The sequence below is a fragment of the Suricata suricatta genome, chromosome 8 (assembly GCF_006229205.1).
Source record: "Suricata suricatta isolate VVHF042 chromosome 8, meerkat_22Aug2017_6uvM2_HiC, whole genome shotgun sequence".
Taxonomy (NCBI): Eukaryota; Metazoa; Chordata; class Mammalia; order Carnivora; family Herpestidae; genus Suricata; species Suricata suricatta.
In genome coordinates this window covers 134,629,429-134,657,118 of record NC_043707.1, presented here as the reverse complement: position 1 = coordinate 134,657,118, position 27,690 = coordinate 134,629,429, and the positions used below count along the sequence as shown (strand labels likewise).

Below are 27,690 nucleotides of genomic sequence, written 5' to 3'. Positions count from 1 at the left end.
GAAATATGTTATTCTGAATAGGGGAGGGAGCTGCTTATGGGTTGTGGCTTTATGGTTTTGGAATATAAGTGGTGTGCAAAATGGCTGTATTTTGTGCAGTGTTCCCTGTACTTTGGGTATATTTTGGAAGTGGAAGTTTGTACTCAAGATGTTACTGGGATTAACAAGCACAAAGCTTTGCAGTTAGAAAAGTGAATATAAAGTTACAGTGTTGCCGCAATGATAAGTTAATTGTAGTTGCCAGCGAGATTGTTAATAGTTTGCCCACAACAGTCTAATTGCTACATAGAGACTTTGATATATTAGATAAACAAATTTATTCTGGAGAATATAAAGGCATTTAAGTAAAAATGTTGTTTTGACTGCTTTGTTTTCTAGGACTTAGTAATTAAAACATTATTTCTGCATCTTAATGCTGCAGTAACAAAGTTGGGAAGAAAGCAAAGGGAAAAAGGGGTAAAGCTGGAGGACTTAACAGACTTTATAAGGCCAATTTTGACTGGAAGGGTCTCTGAGAAAGAGAAGATGGTCTTATGGTTCATGGACAAACTAAAACCTATAGAACATTTTGTGGTAATCATTTTAAAGGCCTTTCTGTTTATCTTGGATAGGGGTCATCAGGTAAGCCTTGCCATGAACCAGCCTGTCCTGTTTCTCACTCTTCTACAGCTCTCCGAGAGCAGAGTGTTGGCTACACAGCATGAGGAATAAAAAGTGTGAAGACAAAGGGGAAAGGCGTGTAAGGCGTAGGGAGAGAGAAACGCAAGGTCTTCTTGCCTGTGTACTTGGGGAAGGATCTGGTCAGACTTCAGTGCTGAAGCTGCCCCTCTGATCTGTGGAGGGGACTTAAGAAAACAGCCTTGAAGCCAGCTGATATCTGGATGGTGAAGGGAGCCAGTGCACAGAGTTGAGGGTGAGCAGAATGAACTATTTGGGAAGTCAGGAGATCACCAGAATAGACTCATTCCTACTGTGGGGCCAGAAATGGTTGTGGTCATAAGCATTGTAATAATAAATAGCATGGCTTGGCTTCCTCCTTGAAACATTTCTGTCTTGTCTCTTGGCTCTTGGGTCCCCAGGTTCTCCCCATTGCCTTCCTCCCTCACAGGTTATTCTGGGTTCTTCTTCACCTCCTGTGTTCAAAGTGCACCAGGATTTTGTCTCTTTTCTTTGATCTCTCCTCTGTCTTCAGAGAAGACGGACCCCCTAAGTGATTTCATTCAGGGTCAAGGCTTTAAGTGTTATGAGCTGATGATGATTCCCAAGTTCATTTCTGCAGTCTGGACTGACCTCTTTGTAGATCTCTAGACTTATCCACACCTAGCTGCTAACCTGATCCTACTTGAAAGCCTAAGAAGTATCTTAAACGTAACATGTCTGCAGTAGAACTGTTTTCTCCTCCCTGTGCACCTAAAGCGACTCTTCTTCCTTCTCATGCCTCCTTTTGAGTTTGTCAGACCAAATATCGGAATCACTCTGGGCTTCTCTCTCTTTCTAATAGGCTGCCTGCGGTCCATCAGTAAGGCCTGTCTCTTCTGCCTTCACACTGTCCTGAATCCAGTTACTTTTTACCATTTCTACTCTATTCGGAGCTGCCTTAGCTTCTGTCTTTGTTCCCATACAGTAGCCAGAGCCCTAGTTTGGAAATGTAAATCAGATCTTGTCACCTCTGTGCTTCAAATCTTTTGTTGGCTTCTTGTCACTTTTAGAATACAACTAAAAATCCTCACCTTGGTCACATGCCCACGGAATTTGGTCCAGAGCTAGCCATCTGATTTGACATCTCACTATTATTTACTTTCTTTGGCTACTGTGGTGGTCTTGCTTTTCCTTAAATGTCACTATGGCCCCTGCTCAGATATTACCTTCTCAGAGGTGGCAGTCCGCCTACTTTTACTGAAAGAGCCACCCTGCCACCTCCACTGTCGCCTTCTATCTCCTAACTCTCCTTTGTTTTACCCAGGTTGTACTGTCTCTTTTAGTTAATTATCTGACTTCTGGATTAGAATGTAAGCTCCTTGAAGATAAGAGACTGGTTTTCACTAGATGCCTCAGGTCTGGGGCAACATAGGCCTCTAGTACTTGTTAAATGAAAGAATATTTTGAACATTTGTTTTGTGTTAGAATTGTTGTGGACTACTCATTAATCCTCACAACAATTCTATAAAATAGGAAATATTATTACTGTACCCATTTTACAGGTAAGAAAATTGAGGCATAAATAATTTGTTAAAATGCCCGTTATAGATGGACCCCAGGATAATAATGGATACTTAGGGGAGGTATGTTAAAGCCTCTATAGTATTCCATTTCTTTCTTTACTAAAACCCTTGAAAATGTCTTCTAAAAATATTTTCTAGGTCAACATGTATTTTGATCATTGACTATTGAGTCACATATTTTTTTTTTTAGTTTATTCATTTTGAGAGAACGAGAGAGCATGAGTGGGGGAAGGGGCAGAAAAAAGAGAGAATCCCAAGTATGCTGCTCGCTGTCAGTGCAGAGCCTGATCTGAGGCTCAGTCTCATGAATGTGAGATAATGACCGGGGCCAAAAATCAAGAGTCAGACACTAAACCAACTGAGCCCACCCAGGCAGGTGATTATTGTAAGACAAAATTCCGTTTTGGATCAAGAGACAATGTTTTTGATCTAGGAATAGACCCTTCTATCTCTCTATCCCCACAAATGCTACATCGTGGAACTCATGGGTTTCTGCCGCCAAATGCAGTACTCATGGGAGGCGTTATGTAAATGGCAACATTTCCCAGACATTCTCCAGTGGTGGTTGTGTTCTGTGTCATGGTCTCCATGCTTCCTCTCATGCCTTCCTCCAGTTCACTCTCCGTACTGTAGTCAAGTCAGGCCAGTGGCTTCTCGTTGCTCAGGGGTTCACCAGCTCCTTGAAGTCCATCTGTGATCTGATTCGGAGATTTTAATGCTTTTCTAACCCTTTGTTGTTCACTGCACTTGAGCCACACCAGCCAAACCGGAATCTGGATGCCACATGTTTCTTTTTGCCCTGGGGCTTCCTGAAGCAGTTCTCTGGCTTGGGATGCATACTGCCCAGTGGTTTGGAATCTTGGAGTCAGACGTTCCAAACTTAGTCTAGGCCCTGACCTAGGACAAGTGCCGCCTTCTCTGGTGCTCCAGATCTAAAGTGGAGATGATAATAGTACCTACTTCATAAAGTTATTGTAAGGATCAAATGAGCGAATACACGTAATGCCTTATTTAGCACAGTGCTTGGAACACAGTCAGCATTTAGTCAGTGTTGGCTGTTATTCTCTCTCCACTTTCCTTGGCTATCTCCTTTATCCCTCAGCCCAGCCTTCTCTGTTTTATCCAATGAGGGTTTACCAATTCAGAACTCATCTTTGTTATAAGGTTCCTTTTATACCTGCCTGTTTATGTGTTCTTATTGGTTCCCACACTTATACAGCATGACTCTTAACCATAATTTGAGAGCATTTATTAGTTTATGTGGTTATATGTCTGTCTTCTCCATTGGCTGTTAGCCTTAGAAGGGCAGAAATAACTTGTTTGTTTGCCATTTTATCTCCAGCACACGCTTGGCACATAGTTTTTGCTTAATACATGTGCTCAGTAAATACGCCCAATGAATGAAAGTGCTGTTTAACTTCTCCTTTCTTAAAATAGGATCTTGGGATCTTTTGCAATAATGCTTCTTTTGGGAAAGATTAATGTTAGCATGGAAGCTAGCATCATTTTCAACTACCCTGGGAGATTTGGAAAGCTTAGCACAATGAGTAAAAGTGTAGAAGGCAAAGGGGCAGGGGCTGTTGGAAGACAGGCAGAAAGATCAGGAAAATGAACTTGTTCACATGGATGCCATCTAACAGTGTTTTGTTGAAGATCTTTTATGCACCTAGATGTAGTTGTGATCTATTCAACAGTGACTCAGCCAGTGTACCTCACCCTTCGGATGGAATGTGTACTTCAGAGGAAGTGCTTGGGAAGATTTGTACTGAGAATATTAGCATTTATTTATGTCTGTAGGTGTTTATCACACAGCATTGCCTCTTGGGTGTGTGTCTAGTGTGTGAAGTCAAGAATCTTGTTTCACACCTACATAAGAATCCTTATGCTGCGTGAGCCTTTTAGATCTAGGACACTGGAGAAAATTTTACAGTAGTAAATTTGAATGGTAAGGAACCTCTGTCTGATATGAGAGTCCATATTTCCTGTGAAATGCATACTGTAGGTCACAGTTCTAAAGGCCTGGAGAGGGCGAGGGGTTTCCAGTACCTGCCCCATTCTTCCTGCCTCCGTTTTCTTTTCCTTTATCCTTGACCTTCCCAGTGACTTCCATCAACATATCTTCTTGTTTAAAACAGGGTCATCTTTCCTTCTGTCCCCTGTTTCCCTATCACTGCTGTTTCCTAAAAGTTGTATTTCTACTCCTGAGATTGGCATTTAGATTCCTCCTCTCCCAGAGATTAATGTGCTTGCTAGAAGCTGAGTTAGTTGGCTGCTCAGGAAGAAAAGACTCAGGAAGCAGGTTGTGTAGAGAGAGCTATGTACCAGTCCACATAAAAGCATCACCTACTTGTGAAATCAGCACAGTGAGTGACACAGACAGAGGAATCATCGTTTCAGCTACAAAGAAGTGACAATCTGTAAGGAAAGATAAAACTAACGTAGTCATCAGTTCTTTGGCTATATATTGAGTGTCTGCTGTGTGGCAGCACTCTCCTGAGCTGGAATTCAGCGATGGATGAAACCGAAGTTCTGGTGTCATTGCAACCTGCATTCTAGTGACTCATAATAAGTCAGTTAGCAGGAGTGCAGTGAAGACAAATAAAACAGGGAAAGCAGGTGGAGAGTGAAGGCATACTGTTTAAGTTGGATGGTCAGAAAAGGACCATCTGATACGGTGCCATGTGAGCAGAGACCTGTATGAGGTTAGGAGTGGGCTCTTCACATACCTGGGAGAGTGGCACTCTGGGAGAGCCAAAGTGCAGAGGCCCTGAAATGAGACTGTATCTTCAGTAAGAAGGGCAGTGGGGCTGGAGTTGGGGGTGAATCACTCCAGTAGCTGGATGGGAGTTCAGAGAGGGAGTAGTTTTGTTCAGTGTATGCTGGGAAGCCGTTGGGATGCTCACCAGAGGCATGGACGTGGATGGGATCTGGGTTAGTCTGAGAAAAGGACCGCCGTTTGCAGTGTGGGGATGAGTCTCCAGGGGCTGGGAGGGAGGGGGCGGGACCCGGAGCCTGGTTAGGAGTTAGTGCCGGCTCCTGCTGCAGGGGGCGGTAGTTTGGACCTGGTTGGTAATGGTGGTGCTGGTGAGGAGCCTTGAGATTCTGGATTCATTTTGAAAGGAGAGCTGACAGGATAGATCACATGTAGGCGTAAGAGAAGAAACTCGGAGATGATTCTTTTTTTTTTATGTTTATTTATTTTTGAGAGAGAGACAGAGCATGAATGGGGGAGGAGCAGAGAGAGAGACACACACACAGAATCGGAAGCAGGTTCCAGGCTCTGAGCTGTCAGCACAGCCCCTGACACAGGTTTCGAACCCACGAATAGTGAGATCATGACCTGAGCTGAAGTTTGATGCTCAACTCACTCAGCCATCCAGGCATCCCGAGATAATTCTTAAGGTCATCTGTGAAAAGTTGCTTGTGGGGATGGGTCCAGATCTGGAGTATGACAGGTGACAACAGATGACAAAAGCTGACAAGGTGACCAAAAATTCTAAATATTAAAGGTCTGTCATATATTTAGAATATTAACATACTCTAAATGGTCCTTTGATCCAAATCCCATTCCCTTTCCATTACATGTACTGTGCTCCCCTTCCCCCTTTTTATTAATGTTGAAACATCCTGTTTCTTAGTTGGGCTAAAGGAAGTAAGTTAGATCTCAACCGTGAAGTAATTCAGAAAGAAAAGACCTTTGGCACATTGAGAATGTATTATTAGTTCATTGTCTGTGAAAGTAATAGTGGAGTTCATGGGCTTCTGATTGAGGTCAAGTGATATTGATATTTTATCTTTAAAAATTTTTTTTTTAATTTTTTTAATGTTTTATTTATTTTTGATATAGAGAGAGACAGAGCATGAGAGGGGGAGGCGCAGAGAGAGAAGGAGACACAGAACCAGAAACAGGCTCCAGGCTCTGAGCTAGCTGTTAGCACAGAGCCCGACGCGGGGCTCGAACCCACAAACGTGAGATCATGACCTGAGCCGAAGTCGGAGGCTTAACCAACTGAGCCACCCAGGCGCCCCTAAAAAAATTTTTAACATTTATTTATTATTGAGAGACAGAGCATGAGCATGGGAGGGGCGGAGAGAGGGGTGATACAGAATCTGAAGCAGGCTCCTGGCTCTGAGCTGTAAGCACAGAACCCCATGCGGGGCTCAAACCACGAGTGGTGAGATCATGACCTGAGCCAAAGTCAGATGCTCAACCAACTGAGCCACCCAGGTGCCCCAATATTTTATCTTTTTTTAAAAAGCTTTAAAAAATGTTTTTTAACTTTATTTTGAGAGAGAGCGTGAGTGGGGGAGGGGTAGAGAGAGGGAGAGAGAGAATCCCAAGTAGGCTCCCTGCAGTTTCTTTCCTTTCTTTTTTTCCCATTTTTCCCCAATTTTTAAAGTCTTTTTTTTTTATGTTTATTTATTTTTGAGAGGAGGGGAGGGACAGAGGTGGGGGGCAGAGGGTCCAAGGCAGGCTCTGCACTGACAGCAGAGAGCCTGAAATCAGACTCAAACTCATAAACTGTGAGATCATGACCTGAGCTGAAGTCAGATGCTTAACTGACTGAGCCACACACCCCCAGTATTTTATCTTTATAACAGTTTTTTTTCTTTTCATTTGTAGAGTTGGGGAGTTCCAAAATTTTTTATTAGGAACATTTCATTTATTCAAGATAGTACAATACATATGTAAATATAAGGAATAATATAAAACAAACTCTCCTTTACTACCCAGCTAACATATAGAAATTATCCATGCCTTCTTGGGCTCTCTGCTTACCCCTCTCCCTCAAACAGGTAACAACAGTATTGAGTTTTACATTGTTCTAAAGTGTCTTCCATAAATATTTTTCATTTAGGAATTAAATATTTTATTTATTATTATTTTTTTAATTTTTATGGTTTTTATTTATTTTTGAGAGACAGAGAGACAGCGCAAGCAGAGGAAGGTCAGAGAGAGGGGGAGGCACAGAATCTGAAGCAGGCTCCAGGCTCTGAAGCTGTCAGCGCAGAGCCTGACGCGGGGCTCAAACCCACAAACTGTGAGATCATGACATGAGCTGAAGCCTGATGCTCAACTGAGCCACACAGGTGCCCCAGCAATTAAATATTTTAAAAAATATTGTGGATAAATTTCATCATGTTTGACATAACTATAGTGTAAACAGCTCTTTAAAATTATATTTTGATTTACTTATTTATGTTAAAAAGGATTTTGTCTGCATACCAACAGTTACTTAAAAGGCAGCTTGGTTTCAAATCTGTAAGTTAGGAAATGTTATTAGTTCCAGGAGTTTCAAAGATCCAGAAGAAGGGAATCTTAAGGAAGAGGAAAAGGATATCAGGTAAATCAAGGAAATAACTCACTGGTGTACTATTTCCTTTTCTATACTAGGAGAAAGAGAACAAAGAGGTAGGATTGAAAAGTATCCCTTTCTTAAGTGTTCTTGGGAGAATCAGTACCACCAGTGAGTAGCTAAAACACTGAGTGAAGTATGGCTTATAAGTTTTATGATAGGGGCGACTGGGTGGGTCAGTCAGTTAAGTGTCCAACTTAAGCTCAGCTCATGATCTCACAGTTTGTGGGTTTGAGCCCCGTGTCTGTCTCTGTGCTGACAGCTCGGAGCCTGGAGCCTCCTTTGGATTCTGTGTCTCCCTCTCTGCCCCTCCCCGATTGCTCTCTGTCTCTCTCTCAAAAATAAATGAACATTAAAAAAATTTTTTTAGGGGCGCCTGGGTGGCTCAGTCAGTTAAGTGTCCGGCTTCGGCTTAGATCATGATCTCGCGGTTCGTGGGTTCGAGCCCCGTATCAGGCTCTGTGCTGACACCTAGCTCAGAGCCTGGAGCCTGTTTCAGATTCTGTGTCTCCCTCTCTCTCTGACCCTCCCCTGCTTACACTATCTCTCTGTCTCTCAAACATAAATAAAAACCATTAAAAATTTTTTTTTTAATTTTTAAATAAAGTTTTATGACAGCAAATTTCCTATAGGTTAGAAAATGTTTATTTTAACGATGTTTTTGGAGTGGTGAAGACTACTTTAGAGATAAATCCTGTGTCTTGGCATTGTCTTTATTGCTGAGTCCCTGAAACCTGAATCTGGTTCACATAGTATGACACTGATTTCCATTTTCTTGGTAGAGTTTGTTTATAGTCTTGCATTTTTTAGGGACTATAATCCTCATAGTTCCTAGTTTTAAATGGGTATCGAGAGTTTTAAGCAATGCGTGTGATGTAATTTGGGGGGTGATCATATGCATATGCATACATGCACACAGAAAATGTGCATATGTATAAAAATGCCTTAGTGTATTTACCTTGACAGTTGCTACATGTAGGGAATAAGCCTTTAGGTGATGGGTGTCTTGGCTGAGAATGTGGGCCCTGGAGCTAAACTCTCCAAGTCTCCATCCTGGATTGCCGTTAGCTAGCTCTGTATATGGCCTTGGGTAAGTTATTTAGCCCCTTCGTGATAGTGCCTCTATCGATACAGTGGCAGTAGTGAAACCCCTATCTACTTTAGTGGTGGGGAGCATTAAACAGGTGAGTACACAGAAAGTTCTTAGAGCCTAGAGTAAGTGCTCCATAAGTGGTGGCTATTATTTAAATCTTGTCCCTCGTGCTTTTTGGTTAGAAGCACACTTCTTTGCTTAGGTTACCATTTGTGTATGGGGAGATGTTCTTTCTAGAACTGTCTCTCCTTGTCACATGATTATGTGCAGTGTGAGCCTTATTAATTCCCTGTCAGCATTTGAGATTTGAGCAGAAGTGTGTGGCTATACCCAGTGGAATCCAGCAAGAGAGAGAACTAAGCGCCGTAGCAACTGTTGCTATTTATGTCCTGAGCAGCAGCTGCCCTGGACAGATTTATTTTTAATCCTGATCTCACTAATAGCCTGGGATGTGGCCATGCCTTAGAGAAGTGGGTTGGTTGAGATGTCTGGTCTTTGAGGAGATTTCGTGACCACATGTTATAAAGATTTTGTTTCATGTGAAATATGAGGCACTAAAGCTCTATATGTAAGAGAAAGGAGGAGAGGCATTCAGATTCAGCATTCAGTCAGTCCCTAAAGTAGAGTGTGACTAGATTAATCACACGAGAAATACTTTCATTGTGGGCAATTAGGCTGTGTGCTTTCCAGTCAAAAAATAATTTGGCTTTCTATAACATTCTATAGAAGATTTGTGGGGTGTGGTTCTATTGTATACATACGTAATACACATGTACGTGCATACTTGATAATAAGTATCAACGGTGGATTTCAGCAAGAAGACCATCTTTCATTCTCAGATGCTTTTCTAAAGTAGATAAGATCTTTAAGAAGTGTTTACTTCAGGTAGTATTTGGATTGATTCAGTAATTTTCTAGTTTTTATTTCTGACGTATTGAAATATTTTAAGCTTTACGAAGTACCTTGAAATAGTGGTGTGGCCCCTTTCTGAATTTTGGTTGCTAATTTACCTGTGGGTCAGCCACACAGTACTTCCTGAGCACCTACTGTATACCAGGCTGTGTTTTAAATTCTGGTGGCACCCAGTCAGTGTTGTTGATCTGGTTCTTTTTAAGTTCTGTGTACAGATCCTACCTAGAAAAAATGTGATTTAAAAAAAATTTTGTTTCCTTGTTTAGATTTCAGTAGTATCAATTTCCTGATTTGGGTGCTTTGAATTTACAATATAACATCATGTTGAACTAAGGAACTTGCAATGGAGAGACTTACCAAATCAAATCATTTTCCTTCTCTAGGTATTATTAACCCAAAGAACCCAAAGGAAGCTCCAAAGTCCTTCAGCTTCGACTACTCCTACTGGTCTCACACCTCGGTGCGTATGCTCACGGTGCAGCTGGTAGAGCCGTGCGGGCCGGGAGCAGTTGTGACAGCATCTGCAGCTCCACAAGAACAGATGATCAACACCATGAGAGCGGAGAGCGGGGCCCTTTGCAGCACGCTTGCTTAGTCAAGGACACCCTGTCTTGTAGGCTCCTAGCGAAGTTCCTTAACTAGAGTTTGCTTCTGCGTCTCTTCATTACATGTTTTCCTTTTTTTTCCCCCCCTTCTGTTTTGTGCTGGAGTAGGAAAGGTTTCAAACTCTTGACAAAGCCTGCCGGCCACGGGAGGCGGGGCTGGAAACACTTGTCACTGGGAGCTGGGTTTATTGAGAAATAGCCACACCACCTGGAGTGGGTGTGGAGAAGTATTTCTATATGTGGACTTGGCCTTTGATCTTTTAGTTCCATTTTCCATTTAGGAAAACTTTCTTGCAGCTTCTATGAATGGAAGAGTGATACTTTTAAGGTTATAGAAAGTGAAATGTAATCAAGTGAGATAATTTCATATGTGTGTATGTGTTTAATAAGAGAAAAATAAACTGTGTAGGAGGGACTAAAAAATATTATATTTTAGGTGACTGTTGAGATTCCAGACACTTTTATTTATTATAGAAGTAATCAAATAAGCATAGGAAAGTATACGAATGAAATGCCATTGATTTCTCCTTTGAATCTTTACAGCCTGAAGATCCCTGTTTTGCATCTCAAAACCGTGTGTACAATGACATTGGGAAGGAAATGCTGTTACATGCCTTTGAGGGCTATAATGTCTGTATTTTTGCCTACGGGCAGACTGGTGCTGGGAAATCGTATACAATGATGGGCAAACAAGAAGAAAGCCAGGCTGGCATCATTCCACAGGTAAAAAAACCCAAAAAATGACAAAAGGCCTCTGTTTATTATTGGTCTGAGTCTTCAGTTGCTGTAACAGTTATTTTTATTTAGCAAACACTTATTCAGGGACTGTGGTATGAGAGGCACAAAAATAATTCAATCACTGGTCCCTTTCTCAAAGGAGCTAACAGTTTGGTGGAAAAAGACTGATGTATATACATGTCTGTCTTTAAAGGTGGGGAAGTTGACGTTCTGTAAAGGTTTTAATGTATCCCCATGGCTGGTTCTTTTATCTTCTGACCAGTGTTCCCAGCTTCTTAAAAAGCCTGGTAGTTTGTACCAGGCTCTGTTCTGATTCCTGGAGACACCTAGTCAGTGTCGTTGCTGGTCTGGTGCTTTCCCCTGCAAGTTCCATATATAGATCGCCTTGTGAGCATGAGATTATTTTTGTTTTTTGATTGCCTTCTCAGAGATATTTTCCTTATCTTATTAATTTAATACTATCACATTAAGCTAGAATAGTCTGAGAATTCTTAAGAACAGTGTCTTTGGCCTTGTATTGTTTGGAATGGAGTAGAGTTTTAGGTATTTAGAAGGAACTTCTTTTTGGTAATAAGAAAAATATGGTTGGTTTGCTTTTATTGGTGATATTTGGAATTAACTTTAAAGTGCTTTTTAAAATACAGGCCTAGTGTGACTCATCTCTATATTCTGAGAATAAAATATAAGAGAGCAAAGCTACTTTTTTCTAATGGATTTTTGGATTGTTATTTTATTATTTTTAATGTCTTTTTATTTATTTTTGAGAGAGAGAAACAGTGCAAGCAGGGGAGGGTCAGAGAGAGAAGGACACAGAATCTGAAGTAGTCTCCAGGCTCTGAGCTAGCTGTCAGCACAGAGGGTGACGTGGGGCTCAAACCCATGAACTGTGAGATCATGACCTGAGCTAAAGCCGGCCGCTTAACCAACTGAGCCACCCAGGCACCCCTGGATTGTTATTTTAAATTCAACTGTATAATTGAAATGCTTAACTATCAGTAAACATTAAGAATTTTTCAGAAAAAAAAATTGAACATACTAGCATATTTTTTCTGTGAAAAATGTATGTCAGAATTAAGACATACTTGGGAATTGTCCTTCTTTATATACAGGAATAGCGAGTACAGTACTAATTAGAGAAGACATTAGGTAGCACTCACCATGTGCCAAGCGCTGGTCCACGTGTTTTACAAACATTAGCTCATCTGATCCTTCCCATTTAACCCCAGGAGGTAGATGTTGTTTCTTTCTTTTTTCTTTCCTTTCCTTTCTTTCTTCTTTTCTTTTAATTTCCTTCCTTCCTTCCTTCCTTCCTTCCTTCCTTCCTTCCTTCCTTTCTTTCTGAGAGAGGAGGGATACAAGTGAGAAAGAGGCTGAGAGAGAGAATCCCATGAGAGGGAGAGAGAGAGGGAGAATGAGAGGTGAGGCTCAATGTTCACCGATTGTGGGGCTCAAGCTCACCTGAAGCGGGGCTAGAACACACTGATGCTGGGCTCGAACTCACAAACTGAGATCATTACCTGAGCTGAAGTCAGATGCTTAACCAACTGAGCCACCCAGGCGGCCTCATTTTATTTTATTGTCCTCATTTTAAAGACGAGAAAACTGAAGCAAGGGAGGTCATGTCACTTGCCCCGGGAAGTGGCAGAGCCCAAATCTAAACTCAGGCAAGGTGGTTCTGGAGGCTTTGTGTTTTCTACAGTGGGATTGCTCTTCCGCAGTAAGATAGCTTTTTGTAGATTGTAGCAAGTTACACTCACAGTCCTGTTGATCCCATCTTCACGCTTAGTTTCTCCTTCCCTTTAACCTGAATTTGTTTGCTGTTGGAATTTTTGTATAGTTATATATATATATATCCTTTTTCTGGCAGAATTTTGGAATATTTTATTTTAATGCAAAATCATTAATTTTTAAAGATAGGATTATCATTGAGAAACTGCCATTTATAATAAATTTTATTTTTAATTTATTTTTATAATACTCATTTTTGACAGTGTGCTTGCACACGTGTGCACACTTTTGGGGGAGGGGCAGAGAATCCCAGGCAGGCTTCACGCTTAGTGCAGAGCTGGATGTGGGGCTCAGTCTTACAGCCATGAGATCGTGACCTGAGCTGAAAGCAAGAGCCCCGTGCTTAACTGACAGGGCCACCCAGGCGCCCCTATACTGAATGTAACTCTTTAAAAACATTTTTTAAATGTTTATTTATTTTTGAGAGAGAGAGAGCGTGCACGAGCATGTGCGTGCGTGGGGGAGGGGCAGGGAGACAGGGAGACAGAGGATCCGAAGTAGTCTCCAGGCTGATGGTGCAGAGCCCAATTTGGGTCTCGAACTCACATACCATGAGATCATGATCTGAGCCGTAGTCAGACACTTAACCAACTGAGCGACACAGGGTCCCCACAACAATAAATTTTAAGTTGTATTTAGACTTCTGGAGAATCACAAACATACAGTTCATTTTCCAAATGTGTATTGATTGCCTTAACATTAAATGTATAGCAAATGGGGCACCTGGGTGACTTGGTTGGTTGAGCCTCTGACTCTCAATTTCATCTCAGGTCACGATCTCAGGGTTGTGAGATTGAGCCCTGCATGGGGCTTTTTGCTGATTGTGGAACCTGCTTAAGATTCTCTCTCTCTCTCCCTCTCTCTCCCTCTCTCTCTCTCCCTCTCTCTCCCTCTCCCTCTCCCTCTCTCTCTCCCTCTCCCTCTCCCTGTCCCTCTCTCCCTCCCTTGCTCCCCCATTATCCCACCCTCACTCCCCCATGTGTGTGCCCTTTCTCTCTCAAAAATAAGAATTTAAAAACTGTATAGCAAATGAAAATTCAGTAGATTTTTATTCTGTAGTCCTATTAAAATATCATGTATTTTGAGTAAATTCAAAGAACGGGGAGAGTGAAATGTTACAATTTTCCTGATCTAGAAAAATTAATGTTTTCCTCCATATGGTGCAGTAGCTTCTCGTAAAGAGTTTGGAATCTTAAGACACAGGTAAAGGGGAGATTTTTATATAGCTAAAATTATTCTTTTTTCTTTAAGATTTTATTTTAAGTGCTCTGCACTCAGCATGGAGCTCAGATTTATAACCCTGAGATTAAGAGTCACACATTCCACCGACTGAGCCAGCCAGGCACCCCTAGAAACTCAGTTGTTTTTAAATACCTTCATTTACTCCCTCTAAATAGCATGTATTCTCTTTTTATATGTATGTATGTACTAATTTATAATGTATATGGTAACTGACAATGTGTAATAAAATGTATGTATCATGATAAATAAAATGTGCAAAATGTAGTTTAATTGTAGCTTGCTGTGTAATAATACGAATAGTAGAGTCACAGTTATTCTAGGTTAGTGTGAAGAATTGAATTCGCATGAACTAAACGCGCCAGGGGCCTAACATTGGAGAGCTCCTCCTCTTCCCTAAGTGTGGCTTTCTTTCTAAGGAAGCGTTTTTGAGATGCTGTCATTGAGGGAGACTAGAGATGAGAATATATTCTGTTCTCTTTTATTTCATTCAAATCATTCACTTTTGATGTTGTTGCTGTTAATATTTTGAGAAAGAGAAAAAAGACCTCGCTAATTCGTTCAGCACTCATGAATAACTTTCTACTCCTCTCATTTATGCTATTCCCGCCTCTCCTGGTTCTCTAGTTGTGTGAAGAACTATTTGAGAAAATCAACGACAACTGTAATGAAGAAATGTCTTACTCTGTAGAGGTGAGTACAGCTGTGGAGTAAAGCCAGAGGCTTCTGGACCCCCTTCCCTCCCGGTGTTACTTTGCGAAGGCCCCCCATTTTGGCTGTGCTAGATCACGTAACCATTCCCCTAGGGTTTTGTGCTCCTAGGCTCTAAGTTTTGGTCATACCAAATAGTGTTACAATTGAATCCTTGTTCGTAAGTCGAAGCTTGTTCATAAGCTTTATTTTTAACTGTTTCCTTTATGTATCCACTTGTCAGACAGTACATTTGAATTGCCAACCGACTTTTTAGAAGGAAATACTGTACTAATTTCCAGTCCCATCAGGAGGGTACAAGCACCCATTGGGTCCTTGCAGACATTTACCGTTTTCATTTTTTACTCTGCCAATTTGATAAGGGCACAATTTCTTGCTTAAAGTAGCATTTCTTTGGTTATTAGTATCGTTGAACATCTGGTAAATTATGCATATGACTGTTTACATTTGGGGATTGCAGGGTTTATCTTGATAATCATTTGTGTGAATTCATTCCCCCTTTAATAGTATCAATAATGATTTTTGACCACATTGGTTTTTAAAATATTTATAATCAGATCTCTTCTCCCCTCCCTTCTTCATAATGTGTTATAAACTTAGAATATTACTCTCCATCCAGTGAATACTCCAGCTCTTTGAGGAACAGGTCTATAGAATTGAATTCTGTACTTTAATTTCTTGGCTGAACATTTCCACTCGTTTATTTATATGTGCTTTATGAAGCTCTTGTTTCACTTACCCCCTTTTTGGTACTCAGTTTCACAGAAACTGAAATTATTAAAAGTCTTCCATTAACATGGGCCTTTTGTTTGGAGACATGAAGCTTTTTTTAAGCAAACTACTTTTTTTGTGTGCATGTTGTGATTTTCTATAGGACTTAACACAATTCCTAGTTGACCCACTTAGCTGGTTTGGGTTTTTTTTCTTTACCTGTCCAGTGTGGCATTAATTTATAAATTTTAAAGAATTCTGCTTTGTGACTATCATATGCCAAAAGGGAAATATGCTGCTCTAAAAAATATTTTGTAAAAATGAATTTTCTAAGTAGCTTGTTTCATCCTGTAACTGTTATTTTTGAGCACTAAATGTATGACAAAAGAAAATCAGTAGATTTTTCTTCTCACTAAAATAATCACATATGTTACATGAATTCAAAGGATAGAGGGGGTGACAGAATGTGACAGGCCATTTCGAGCTTATAGACAGATAAGAGAAGAGGCCGTTTGCTTTCGTATTGGAGCTCACAGGCCTCCTCGGAGTGCAGTGTAGATCCCTAGCTGACGCTGTGGGGCCTTGTGTTTGTGGACCTCTGCCCCTTCTCCTTTCTGTCCTGTATTTGCTCTGCTCTGGCCGCATTGGGTTTTTTTTTTTTTTCCTGTTTCTGGAATACACAGGAACTTTCCTACCTTAGGGCTTTTTACTTTTTTTTTTTTTTGCCTGAAATTTTCTTCTCTTGGATTTGTTTTTGGCTAAGGGTTGTAACTCCTTCAAATCATTTTCTAAAATCTTATCCTCTCGGCAAAGCTTTGCTGTGACTACCTCGTTGAGCAGTGCCGCTTGCACTCCACCCCAGCGCTCCTGCTCTCTTGCCTGGGTTTTTTCCCTTACGCTCTTCATCATGTTCTAACCTACTTATAATTCTATTAATCTGCCTGTCTGTTTATTTTCATTTAGGGTCATAAGCTCCTGGGCCAGGGATTTTTGTCTGTTTCATTTACTGTTATGTGCCAAGTGCTTTAGAAAGTGCCTGGAAGATAATGATGCTCAGTGAATTGAACTTGCCAAGTGGGGTCTGTAATGGTTGGCTCAAAGGAGAAGAAATAGTGATGAGTTTAGAAGGATTTGCATGTTGGAGAGTGAGTAGTGGGGCATGGCAGCCTTCACTAGGTTACTTGGGGCCTCTTAGTCCCATACCTGTGTGAAAAAAGACACGTTTTCCAAGAAGATGCAATACCTACCTGGGATTCCGGAGGGTGTGGTCAAGTTTAAGTACACAAGAGTGATTAATGTACCATTTCGCTGTCTAGGATGAGCTGCTGTTAAGAAAGAATATTTGTTGTCCTCTTGTTTTACTCTCAGAGGGGATCAATTACTTCAAGGGTTCTCAATATTTAAAAAACTGAATTTAAAATACAGTGTAAATATGCAGTCAGATCTGAGGCATAATGAAAGAAAAAAGCAATAGAAATGGAGATAAGCTTCTATTTCAGGTACTCAGGTACTCTATAGAATACTTAAAGTTGAAAAATGTTGAAGTTTTATTGTATGCTTGAGTAGCTCAGTGCTACACAAGCCTCTCATTCCTAGGGAAGATCATAATGAAGCTTACCTCGGTGAGTCTAGCCCAGTCCAGAGCCTGCATTATTTGCTTGGAAGTCTGATCTTTTATATCGATCAGGAACAGAAGTAGCCTTTAAAGCCAGACTCTGGAATGATGCTCATTTGGCTTATGTTGTCAAGCCACCATTTTTGTTTGTTACTTTCTTGTGAGGAGAATCTCGTAGCTAGACCAGGACACCCACATCAGCAAGACCGGTATATTATTTCCTGCGGACACACTTCTGTTGGAACCCTTTTGGTTCTTTAGTGAGTATGGAATTCGAGAGGGAAGAGTTGACTAGACGACTCCTAGGCTTAGTTGCCCCAGGTGGAGAAAGGCTAGTCTGATACGTCCACCTGCACGGCAGGAATGGTCCTGCTGGAGGAACAAGAGTTCCAGCAGTGTGTCAGCTGACGCTTCCACTTCCCTCACGCGTCTTGGGTGGGTCCTGCCACGCAGCCAGGCTCCATGCTGACTCATCCTCACTCCTTGTGGTCGGTGGATTGCTTGTCTGTAATCAATCACCATGTGGTCGATCCTAACAATAGTAGGGTTGCTGCTTTCTCTTTGTCTTCCCTGCTCTGGAGTATTGTTTCTTGGTCTTAACACTAATTGAGTTTTTATTTCCAAGCTTTTAGAATAACCTCCCTGTAATACTCAATTATTGACAATAGCATACATTTTAAAAATGTATTCTAGTAACTGGTAATTTGCTCCTAAAAATGTTACTTTTTACTGCCTTAGACAAGTAGCAGCTACTGACTGCCAAGATAGTCTATTTACCTCCTTTTCTTCCCTGAGACTGTAGGAAGCTGGTTCTCAGTCAGTGATGTCTGTGCATACCATTAGTAGAATCAAAGGGACTGGACCTATGACTTGTTTTGTACGACCCCCCCCTTTTTTTAAGCAATCTCACCCCCAACGTGGGGCTTGAACTCATGACCCCAAGATCAAGAGTCATGCACTCTACTAAGCCAGCCAGGCGCCCCTAATTGTAGACCTTTGAATAAACATTATACAACAGTTAAAAAATTTTTAAGTTTATTTATTTTGAGAGAGAGGGAGAGCAGGGGAGAGGCAGAGAGAGAGGGAGAAAGAGAATCCAAAGCAGGCTCCACGCCGCCAGCACAGAGCCTGAAGCAGGACATGAACCCATGAACCGTGAGATCATGACCTGAGCCGAAACCAAAAGCAGACACTCAGCTGACGGAGACACCAAGGCCCTTCTGTAAAACATTGTTTTAATGTATAGAATTTCTTTTGTTGAGTCCTCCAGCTCAATTTAATAATCTCTTCCTAGGTGAGCTACATGGAAATTTACTGTGAAAGAGTACGAGACCTGCTGAATCCAAAAAACAAGGGTCATTTGCGTGTGCGTGAACACCCACTTCTTGGCCCATATGTGGAGGATCTGTCCAAGCTGGCAGTCACTTCCTACACAGACATTGCTGACCTCATGGATGCTGGGAACAAAGCCAGGTATGGTGGAAATAGACTAAAGACTGAAGGCTTCGGCACATTTTTGGGTCCTTTGCTCCCAGTGAAGAGTTTGAGACCACACTTACAGCTATGAAAGCTGCTTTAATTGTGGATCCTCTGACCCTTTGGTTGTGCTGGAAAAAGAGGTGAGGGCTTTAGCATATTCAGCATCTTTCTTCTTACCATAACAGACAGTGGTGGAATGCATCGGAACTTTGGTTAAGTTGTAGTATCTTGATTTTGATCAAGTCATGGTAAAATGTTAGGTATCACATGCCTATGGTAGTAGTTGATTGTGGAATAAAGAATGAAAACTAAATGCCTTGGTGGTTTCTAAAGGGACAACTGAAGTATGAGAAATGATTCTGATGGGGTGGCTTGGAGTTGTGGGTGACTTCTGGGCTCACAAATAAGGTGTATTGAGAACAGCTCAGGTAAGTGACAATCTCACGATCTGTGAATAAGTTTAAAGCTGTTGCTTGTGGTGGTTGTGCTTTTGATGTGGAGCCTGCTGTCCATTTTAACTTTCATCTAAGAATTCCACTGTCATATGTCACCTTTATGTTTATTTAGGACAGTGGCAGCTACCAACATGAATGAAACAAGTAGCCGTTCCCATGCTGTGTTCACCATTGTTTTCACCCAGAAGAAACACGATACTGAGACCAACCTTTCCACTGAGAAGGTAGGACACCTTCAGTGTCTCGGCTTGAGTTACGGAGAACGGGAATTTTCAGATTCCAAAGTGCCCTTGCGTTTTATGGAGGGCAGAGAGTTGCCCTTTTACTCAGTGGAGAATATTTCAGATCTTCTACTTGTCATCTTTATTCCCACTCTAAACCAGTTTTGAGCATGGGTTTTGAGTGAAATCACAAGATAGAAAATAGGGTTAAGAAAAAACAGTTCAAGACTTTGGGTCTCAAAAGCTACTCTGTGCAGGAGAGTTCAGTAGTACTGCGCGGAGAAAATCCTTCCCTTTTCCCTTGACCAGAACCTCTTTATTATTTTATTAGGTTGTTTGTTACGTGTATTTTTTTTTGAGCTCTGATAATGTGGTGTGGGATTAAATATTTAAGCAAACAGTTAAGACAAGGTGTGTTTTTCCTTGGAAAATAAATAACTGCACAAAAGTCCTGAGGTTTTTCAAATACCTTGCTTGTTAATGTCTCATTTTCTGCACAGTTCAATAGAGTAAACTCTGGAGTTAAACTGCTTGCTTTAGATCCCGCTTCTGCCACTGCTCAGCATGGTTACCTTGAGCAAGTTACTGACCCTCTTTGTTCCTTAGTTTCCCCAAACTCAGGTTTGTTAAGATGATTACATATTAATACAGGTTAGTGCACGTAATGGAGCCTGGCTCTGAGCCTGGTTTATTCACTCAATAAACGTGAATTTTATTGTTATTATTGTTAGCAATAGATTTATATGAAATTCTTTTCTGCCTACATACCTAAGTAGCATGCGGCTGGGTTTTTAAACCTGAAGTTAGATTTAAAAAAATTTTTTAAGAGAGGGAGGTACAGCATCCAAAGCAGGCTCCAGGCTCTGAGCTGTCAGCACAGAGCCTGACGCGAGGCTCCAACCCACGAACCGTGAGATCATGACCTGAGCTGAAGTTGGATGCTCAACCGACTGAGCTACCCAGGTGTCCCCTGAAGTTAGATTTATTATCCTGGCAGTGAAAAAGATCCTTTGCCTTACTAACCGAGTACTTTATGATACTGGTATCACTAAAAATTAGAGTCACTTTTTACTTGGTGGCTTATCTGTTTTTAGCTGAAAATTATTTTTGAAAATGGAGTCTCCATATAGGTGATCAAATAACTTGACACTGCTTAGCTAGTTACAGTGTTACTGCTGTTTAATACATGCAGTGTGAAAGCAGTTTTTCTATGATGTCACACTTACAAAAATAATTATGTTAATCCCATAACCATAGCTTCTTTGATCATCCATTTTGGATAATTTTGTCTAACCTTCCTAAAGTTTTTTTTTTTTTTTAACCACTTGCTTGAGGTATTGGTGAAGTACAGTAAACCACACCTGTTTCAAGTATAAAATTGGATCATTGTGTATGCACTTGTAACACCCACTCTCAAAGTCTGTTACCACTTCTGTTACCCTGGAAAGTTGCCTCACGCCACTTTATACTCTAACCACACCTGATACTGAGGCAGGTGTGATCTGCTTTTTGTCACTGCAGATTAATTTACATTTTCTGAAATTTTAAATAACTGGAATTTTATAGTATGTACTATTTTCTTGCCTTCTTTCACTCAGCATAATTTTGAAATTCATTCATTTTCATTGCTGAATAGTATTCTGTTATATAGATCTATCACAGTTTGTGCATTAACTCCTCTGTTGATGGGCATTTAAATTGTTTCCAGTTTTTGATGTTGAAATGAAGAGGCCATGAACATTTTTGTACAAGTCTTTGTATAGATACTTGCTTTTGTTTCTCTTGGTAAATACCTAGGCATAGAATGGTTGAGTCTTATGGTAGGTGTATGTTTAGCTTTGTAGGTGTATAACTCTGCTAAACTGTCTTCCAAAGTGATTATATCATTTTGCATTCCCACCAGCAGTGTGTGAGAGTTCTAGTTGCTGGAGGCTTCATATTTAATATGCCATTTAATGGGTTAATGAGTTTTATATATTTTTATGACATGCCATTGTAAAATATGTCATGTGTATCCTAAAATTACTTTTTTTGAACCAAGATAGTTGCTGTGAACTTTTGTGCATGCTCTGTGTCTTCTTAGGCCATTTGTAAGAGCCCTAACTAATATTGTAGTCTTCATGCCTAATTTTTAATATCCTGCCTCAATGTTTTCTAGTTCTACCTTGCCTTTTTCTGAATTGCCCCAATGTCTTGTTCTTTACCAGGTCAGTAAAATCAGCTTGGTGGATCTAGCAGGAAGTGAACGAGCTGATTCCACTGGTGCCAAAGGGACTCGATTAAAGGTATTTATTTTACCAAACAGTCGGCTTAGTCAGTAAATGTTCTGTAACATAGGCCAGCAAACTATGGCTAGTAAGTCAAATTTGGCCCACTGTTTTTGTAAATAAGGTTTTACTGGGGCACAGCTGTGTCTCTTTGTTGATGTGTTGTCTGCAGTGGTAAGGTTGAAAAGTTGTGAAAGGGACCGCATAGCCCGCAAAACCTCTACAGAAAACTGTTGCCGATGTCTGATCTATAATCCAATGGACGATAAGTTACATAATGTAATAGTTGAGGAGGACTTGACGGTTGAGGTGAGAGCTGGAGTGTGTTTTGAGGAACAGGCTAGATGTAAGGGACACTAATAGGACAGGGACACAGAAGATCCAAATGTGAGAGCACACATGGGCCTCCTTAGAGAGATGCTTCGTTAGCAAGAGCAGAAATGGCGTGTCGGTGGGTTGTGGGAAGAAGGCTGTGTCTGTACGCTTCGGGGGCAGCACGTCTTCCAGGTACAGAAGCTTGTGAGTTAGGCATGTGGTCCTCGGGCGGCATGGAGTGGAGAGGATTGCAAGAGGCTTTTAGAACTTGGGGTCATAAGTACACAATGCTAGTGTGAGGCCTGATTGTATCTTACATATTCTATATGATGTGGCAGTCGTAGAAATTCTGCATCATAATTCTTCATGTTTGGTATTGATTTTAGGAGGGAGCAAATATTAATAAGTCTCTTACAACTCTGGGCAAAGTCATTTCAGCCTTGGCAGAGGTGGTAAGTATTATATACTTGATTGTATGGGAAAATTTGTCTGTTCAGCAAATGTACTTGATATTTTATGTGTGTATAAAGTGACCTTTTTGGACCTTTTTATATAACCTTGCCTTTCTCCTTTTAGAGCTTTTCAGATAAGATACTAGGTGTAACACATTTTGACTTTCTCCTAAGAATAAAAGACATGAGCAAGAATGAAAGTAAATACAGATCTGCAAAGGCTAGACCGAAAACTAGTTCTTTACAGGGTTTGACTACTTTTTTGGGGCTTACTTCAGGTCTCTCGTCAAAACCAAGGAATTTTTTTTACATATTCTTTTACTATACAATCTTTTCTAAGTAGGATGTAGTACTTTTTGGAGTTGGAGTATTTTGAGCATTTGCCTTGGTGAATGCTGTTGAGCTGGGGGCCAATAATACATTTTTAAAAGTTGTTTTATTCTTTCCTAGTCTTTAACAGTAGGACACCAAATCTGAAACAGTTTTGTATAAGGGGCTTCAGTTTTGAGGTTAAAGGCTAAGGAAGTACCACTTAGTCACTCTGTACTCTAGTCTAGTGCCTCATATGAATCTGTGAAAAGAATCAAATGTTTTCTTGCTTGTTTCTGAAAAGTCATACTCAATTTATCATTTCTGTTTGAAGTCTGTTTTATGACTTTCTTTTTGAAGGCTTATCCTATGTTTTCATTCTTTCTTTTAAATGCTTCCTCTGTAGGATAACTGCACCAGCAAGGTACGGTGGGGTGTGTAGAAATGAACTAGCTGTGGAATCAATTGTGATGATTTTAAATCCGCAGCAGGATGTATGGAGACATAAGGAGGAATGGAACCTTGAAAAAAGCCTTTTTGTTACTTGCTTTCTGACTCTGGAATTTAGAGTTGCTGTTGATAATGACCATGAATCATGAGATTTCACACCACAATTAGTTTAGGAACATGATGTGCTTTGCACAAGGAAATCAGAATAAAGGAACAAGAGAGAAATTGAGGAAGTATCTACATTGTGTTATTTTATGAGTTTTTTCTAGTGATCTGTAGGACTTATTTGAAGAAGTCACCTGGAAACCTCTTGAAAGGGCAATAAAAATACTTCTTACAGGTACCATTCTGAAACATAGCTAACTTCTTGAAATTAGGTTATTTTCCTTAAGCCTCTTTGTGTAATCTTATTTCCTATCATGAAAAGTCATGGATTATTTAAATTGTTAGAAAAATTTTTTTCTACTCTTTGGCTATATGTAGAGTGAAGGCTGTAAGACCAAGTTAAGCACTGTAATTGTATCTAAAAAACATATTTTTGGCATCCTTTTAATCCAAGTACAATAGTCTTTTCCTTATAGTTCTATACAATTACTCCAAAATCTGTATTTTGTACAGATAATAGAGCACTGAACAATTAGCTCTGAATCACATGAGTGACATTGGAGATAGCAGGCAGCATCTGCCAGGAAATATTTTATAGTCATATTTTTTAAGTATATAGGTTTATTTATTCTCTACTTGTACAAAAATTACTTAGTAAAAAGTAATGCTTTTTCTTCTGTTTCTGCTTGTTAGAAAAAGCTGCCTTAAATTTAAAAATCTTTTATTTGGTATAATGTATGTGTAGATATTCTTCATCTAACCTGGGTCCCAGAATCATAAGAGCTGTTAAAATTTAGTGGCTTTTCCAACTTGTCCTGTCCATGTGTGCTCATTTTGAACATTCGTATCAATGAAAGGAAAAGTTTACAAAGTATTTATCTGCTTATTTCTCACATTGCTCTGTGCCCCGATTAATTTGCAAATGAATTTTTTAGAATTAGTTTTATAAAATCTAGTTTAGTACTTGGCATCTATGCCATTACTAACAGATCAGAAATAAATTTATTTTTCATGTAACAACTGTAATTTTGGGTGAATTAAAATGTATTGTTATTTCCACTGGGGAGACAAACAGGATTATTATCATCCACACTTGATAGTTTTTCTTTTTAGCGAGGTTAGTGATAGAAATAAACCTTTTCATGTAATTACTGAGGAACTTCTTTGTGGGAGCAGATGAAATTAATTTGTAAGAGTGCAAACAGAAAAGAAGTGGCTAAAATTTGAGGTATTTTCACATGGAAAAGATGGAAGTTCTCTTTATGCTTCTTTATTTAGCTACTCCTCCTTAATTTAGTCTAATTGACCGAAATGAAAATAGAAAGTTTTTGGCAAAGGGACACTGCTTATTTTTATAGTGCTGTTTGGAGTCCTTGTAACTGACGTACTTAAAATCTTGCAGCATTTTCAGTACTAACCAACCTTTGGCAAAGCGGAGTGGTTAGGAGTGGGGTGGAGCTAGAGAGAATAGACTGAGGTTGCAGGCTTCCAGAATTCTGTAGTAATTGACAGTCCCACTAAACTACAAATGACTGACAGGGCTAATTGTCCCTAGAGGTCTGTGTAATGAGAGATGGAATTAAAGTGCTCCTGGCCGATTTGCTTTCCTGCTCAACTTAATACTCCTTTTCTGAATGCTCATGCTTTTGCAAGGACTAGATCATCCTTGGGGCAGCCCCGGGGGGGCTCAGTCAGTTAGGTGTCCGACCTCGGCTCAGGTTATGATATGATTCATGAGTTTGAGCCCTGCTGACAGCTCAGAGCCTGGACCCTGCTTCAGATTCTGTCTCCCTCTCTCTCTCTGCCCCTCCTCTGCTCACACTGTGTGTGTGTATGTATGTGTCTGTCTCTCTCTCTCAGTCACTCACTCAAAATAAATAAACTTTAAAAGCTAGATCATTCTTAGTTTAACCTCAGATTATACCAGGAATAGGGGGAGATGTTTTTCAGTGAACACTGGCTTCCCCTCAGTGGCTTCTTAAATTATCACAACATAGTCATCAGCTAGGAGGATGTTGCAGTAACTATTGTCTGCCAAGTGTTTACATTAATTTTTACTTTCAAAGGATACAATTTCCTCCTTTTTAGCACTGGCTTTGCATTGGTGCCTTTTGCTGTGATAATGAGAAGATATTCTGTGATGCAAGATAGGTCACAGCAGTATAAGTAAATCTCTGTAAATCTCCAGACCCACAGATCACGTCACTGTCCTATACCTTTTCACTTTGAGTCCCAACTCTGTTGGTTGCATTTTGGAGGGACGTAATTTCCTCCCAAGGAAACCAAATGTCCATTACTTTATAAAAGTTATTAGACATGCAACAGTCCACTTGATGAATTGGTGTTTGGCCAAGTAAATTCATTAACTAAATGATTTACTCCTACACATCCAACCTGGAATGCTCAGGATTCATATTTGCCCTTCTGCAAAAGGAAAAAAATCGTTGTTTGAGGATTAGATATCAAATGATATTGAGGAATTACTATTAATTTTGTTAATGTGTAATAATGGTTTTGATAGTTACCTTTTTTAAAAACCGTCCTCTGTTGGAGATACATATCTGAAATACTTACAGGTGAAATGTTGGATTTGCTTTAAAACACTATCAGCTGTAAAGGATATGATATAGGATAGACTATTAGATGATGCAATTGTATGGATGTTACATTTCTAAATTTGGTCATCGGACTGCGACTGTGAGAGAATGGCCTTATCTGCTTAAGTATTTAGGGATGAAAGGGCATGGTGTCTGCAGTTTATTCCAAAATGGTTCAGGAAGAAAAAGCGTGAAGTGTTTGAGGGATAACAGAAACATGATTGGCCTGATATTGATAAGGTGCATGACGGATATATGGTAGCTCATCATACTCCTCTCAACTGTTGTGTATGTTGTAAATTTTTAAAATATTTTCTTTTGAAAAATTTACTTCATTGCATGACCTTTGGGTATCATAAAGACTTGAAGCCATGAGTATGAAGTTTCAGCAGTGATGGGGTTCTACTGGAATGTGTTTGGGGGCTTTAAACTGGCTTGCCTTCCGTGTCAATGTTTTCTTCCTAGCAATTTTAAGACCATTTCTTTCTGTTTAACAGAGTAAGAAGAAAAAGAAAACTGATTTTATTCCCTATAGGGACTCTGTACTTACTTGGCTCCTTCGGGAAAATCTAGGTATGTTGCACACTGGTTTGTGGTTATCTTTTTAAAGCTGTTTACCGATGACCTTTTGTGGTTAATTGTCTTGCATATTTGTTTTGGAGAATACTCTCTAGGTATTCATGTTACTAACCTGACTCCTCCCTCCTCCTTTTCAATTTTGCTCTTGAATTAAGCTGGTTGGATTTGCTCACCTTTTAATCAGGGTTTATCTTGTTGACCTTGGAACGTGAACTCTGGTGTGGTTGTCTTCCTAACCACACTTGCTTCACACTTAAGCTCCTTCTTCAGACTTCTTTGAAAACCCCATGTTACCTTTTTACTGATGCTTTTGGACCTTCAGGTCATTGCTCTTTGTTCTCTGTTCTGTTCGCCTTTTTCCCTCCTTCCTGATGGAAAGAAGGGAATGATCAGCTATGTTAAATGTTGCTGATGGAAGGAAGAGGCTGAGAATAGCCTGTTGGACTGTCCACGTCACTGTGACTTTGACTTGCTAAGAGCACTTGGGTGGAGTGGCTGAGGTCTTTGCAGGAGCAGGGGGAGGGACGCCGTTCACAGTAGATGCAACACCAAGACTGAGAGTGTAACAGTGCCTGGCATAGGAACATTTGAGACATTGGTTGACTTTTGATTAAATCTTAGGATCTGAGATTGTGCTGTCTAATTTGACACATTTAGTAAAGTTCTTCTTTCTAAAATGAGCATGATTTGAGATAACCATAATTCATCTTCTTAGGTGGTAATTCTCGGACTGCAATGGTTGCTGCTCTGAGCCCAGCAGATATCAACTATGATGAAACTTTGAGCACTTTGAGGTACTCCAATCTGATCTCAATAGCAAAATAGAACACTGTGCCTCCATAAATCATTTTGTTATGCCACAGATTTTCTTATGACATATGGGTAAAGTTTTGTGTAAGTAATGATCCAGGGAAAACATGCGATGGGGGAGACTTTTACTATAATAGAATTTACTTGTTAATGGTTTTCAGTTTCACTGGCAAAGACAGGAACTTTTTCATAGGAAAGATACTAAAATTGCTCAAGTGAGATGTTTGGATAATTTCTAGATAATAGCGAAAGTGTCTTATCATTTTCATGCCTGTAAAAAGAAGCATCGCCTTCTTGTGGTGTTTGTCATTATAGAGATGCTCAAGTCTTAACAACTAATGCAATTATGAATATGTGTTATATTTAAAAAATTACAGAATGTTCACTAATAGAGCACAGTTGACCCTTGAATAGCTCAGTGGTTATGGGCGCCAACCCTCTGCAGTCGAAAATCTGCATATAACTTCACTCCCCAAAACTCAACTGATAGCTTACTGTTGACCAGAAGCTTCAACGATAACATAAACAATTGATTAACATGTATTTTGTATATTATATATACTTTATGCTGTATACTTACAATAAAGTAAGTTATAGGAAAAAATGTTATTAAGGAAACCATAAGAGAAAATACATTTATAGTACTGGACTGTATTTATC

The 27,690-nt window shown here is 40.1% G+C and overlaps 1 protein-coding gene across 2 annotated transcripts in view; it reads left to right on the top strand.

Annotated features, from left to right (window-relative positions):
- The window catches only part of KIF1B (kinesin family member 1B), a 125,823-nt gene that overhangs the window by 18,143 nt on the left and 79,990 nt on the right, over positions 1 to 27,690 (top strand). The window contains exons 3-12 of one of the 2 annotated variants that reach the window (XM_029946162.1): positions 9,968 to 10,044; positions 10,733 to 10,912; positions 14,582 to 14,647; positions 18,286 to 18,464; positions 19,038 to 19,149; positions 21,354 to 21,431; positions 22,115 to 22,180; positions 22,896 to 22,913; positions 26,139 to 26,214; positions 26,936 to 27,014. In XM_029946162.1, coding sequence (XP_029802022.1) covers positions 9,968 to 10,044; positions 10,733 to 10,912; positions 14,582 to 14,647; positions 18,286 to 18,464; positions 19,038 to 19,149; positions 21,354 to 21,431; positions 22,115 to 22,180; positions 22,896 to 22,913; positions 26,139 to 26,214; positions 26,936 to 27,014 — 931 coding nt within the window. The remainder of the gene's footprint in view (positions 1 to 9,967; positions 10,045 to 10,732; positions 10,913 to 14,581; positions 14,648 to 18,285; positions 18,465 to 19,037; positions 19,150 to 21,353; positions 21,432 to 22,114; positions 22,181 to 22,895; positions 22,914 to 26,138; positions 26,215 to 26,935; positions 27,015 to 27,690) is intronic. The other variant, XM_029946163.1, reaches the window with a different exon arrangement.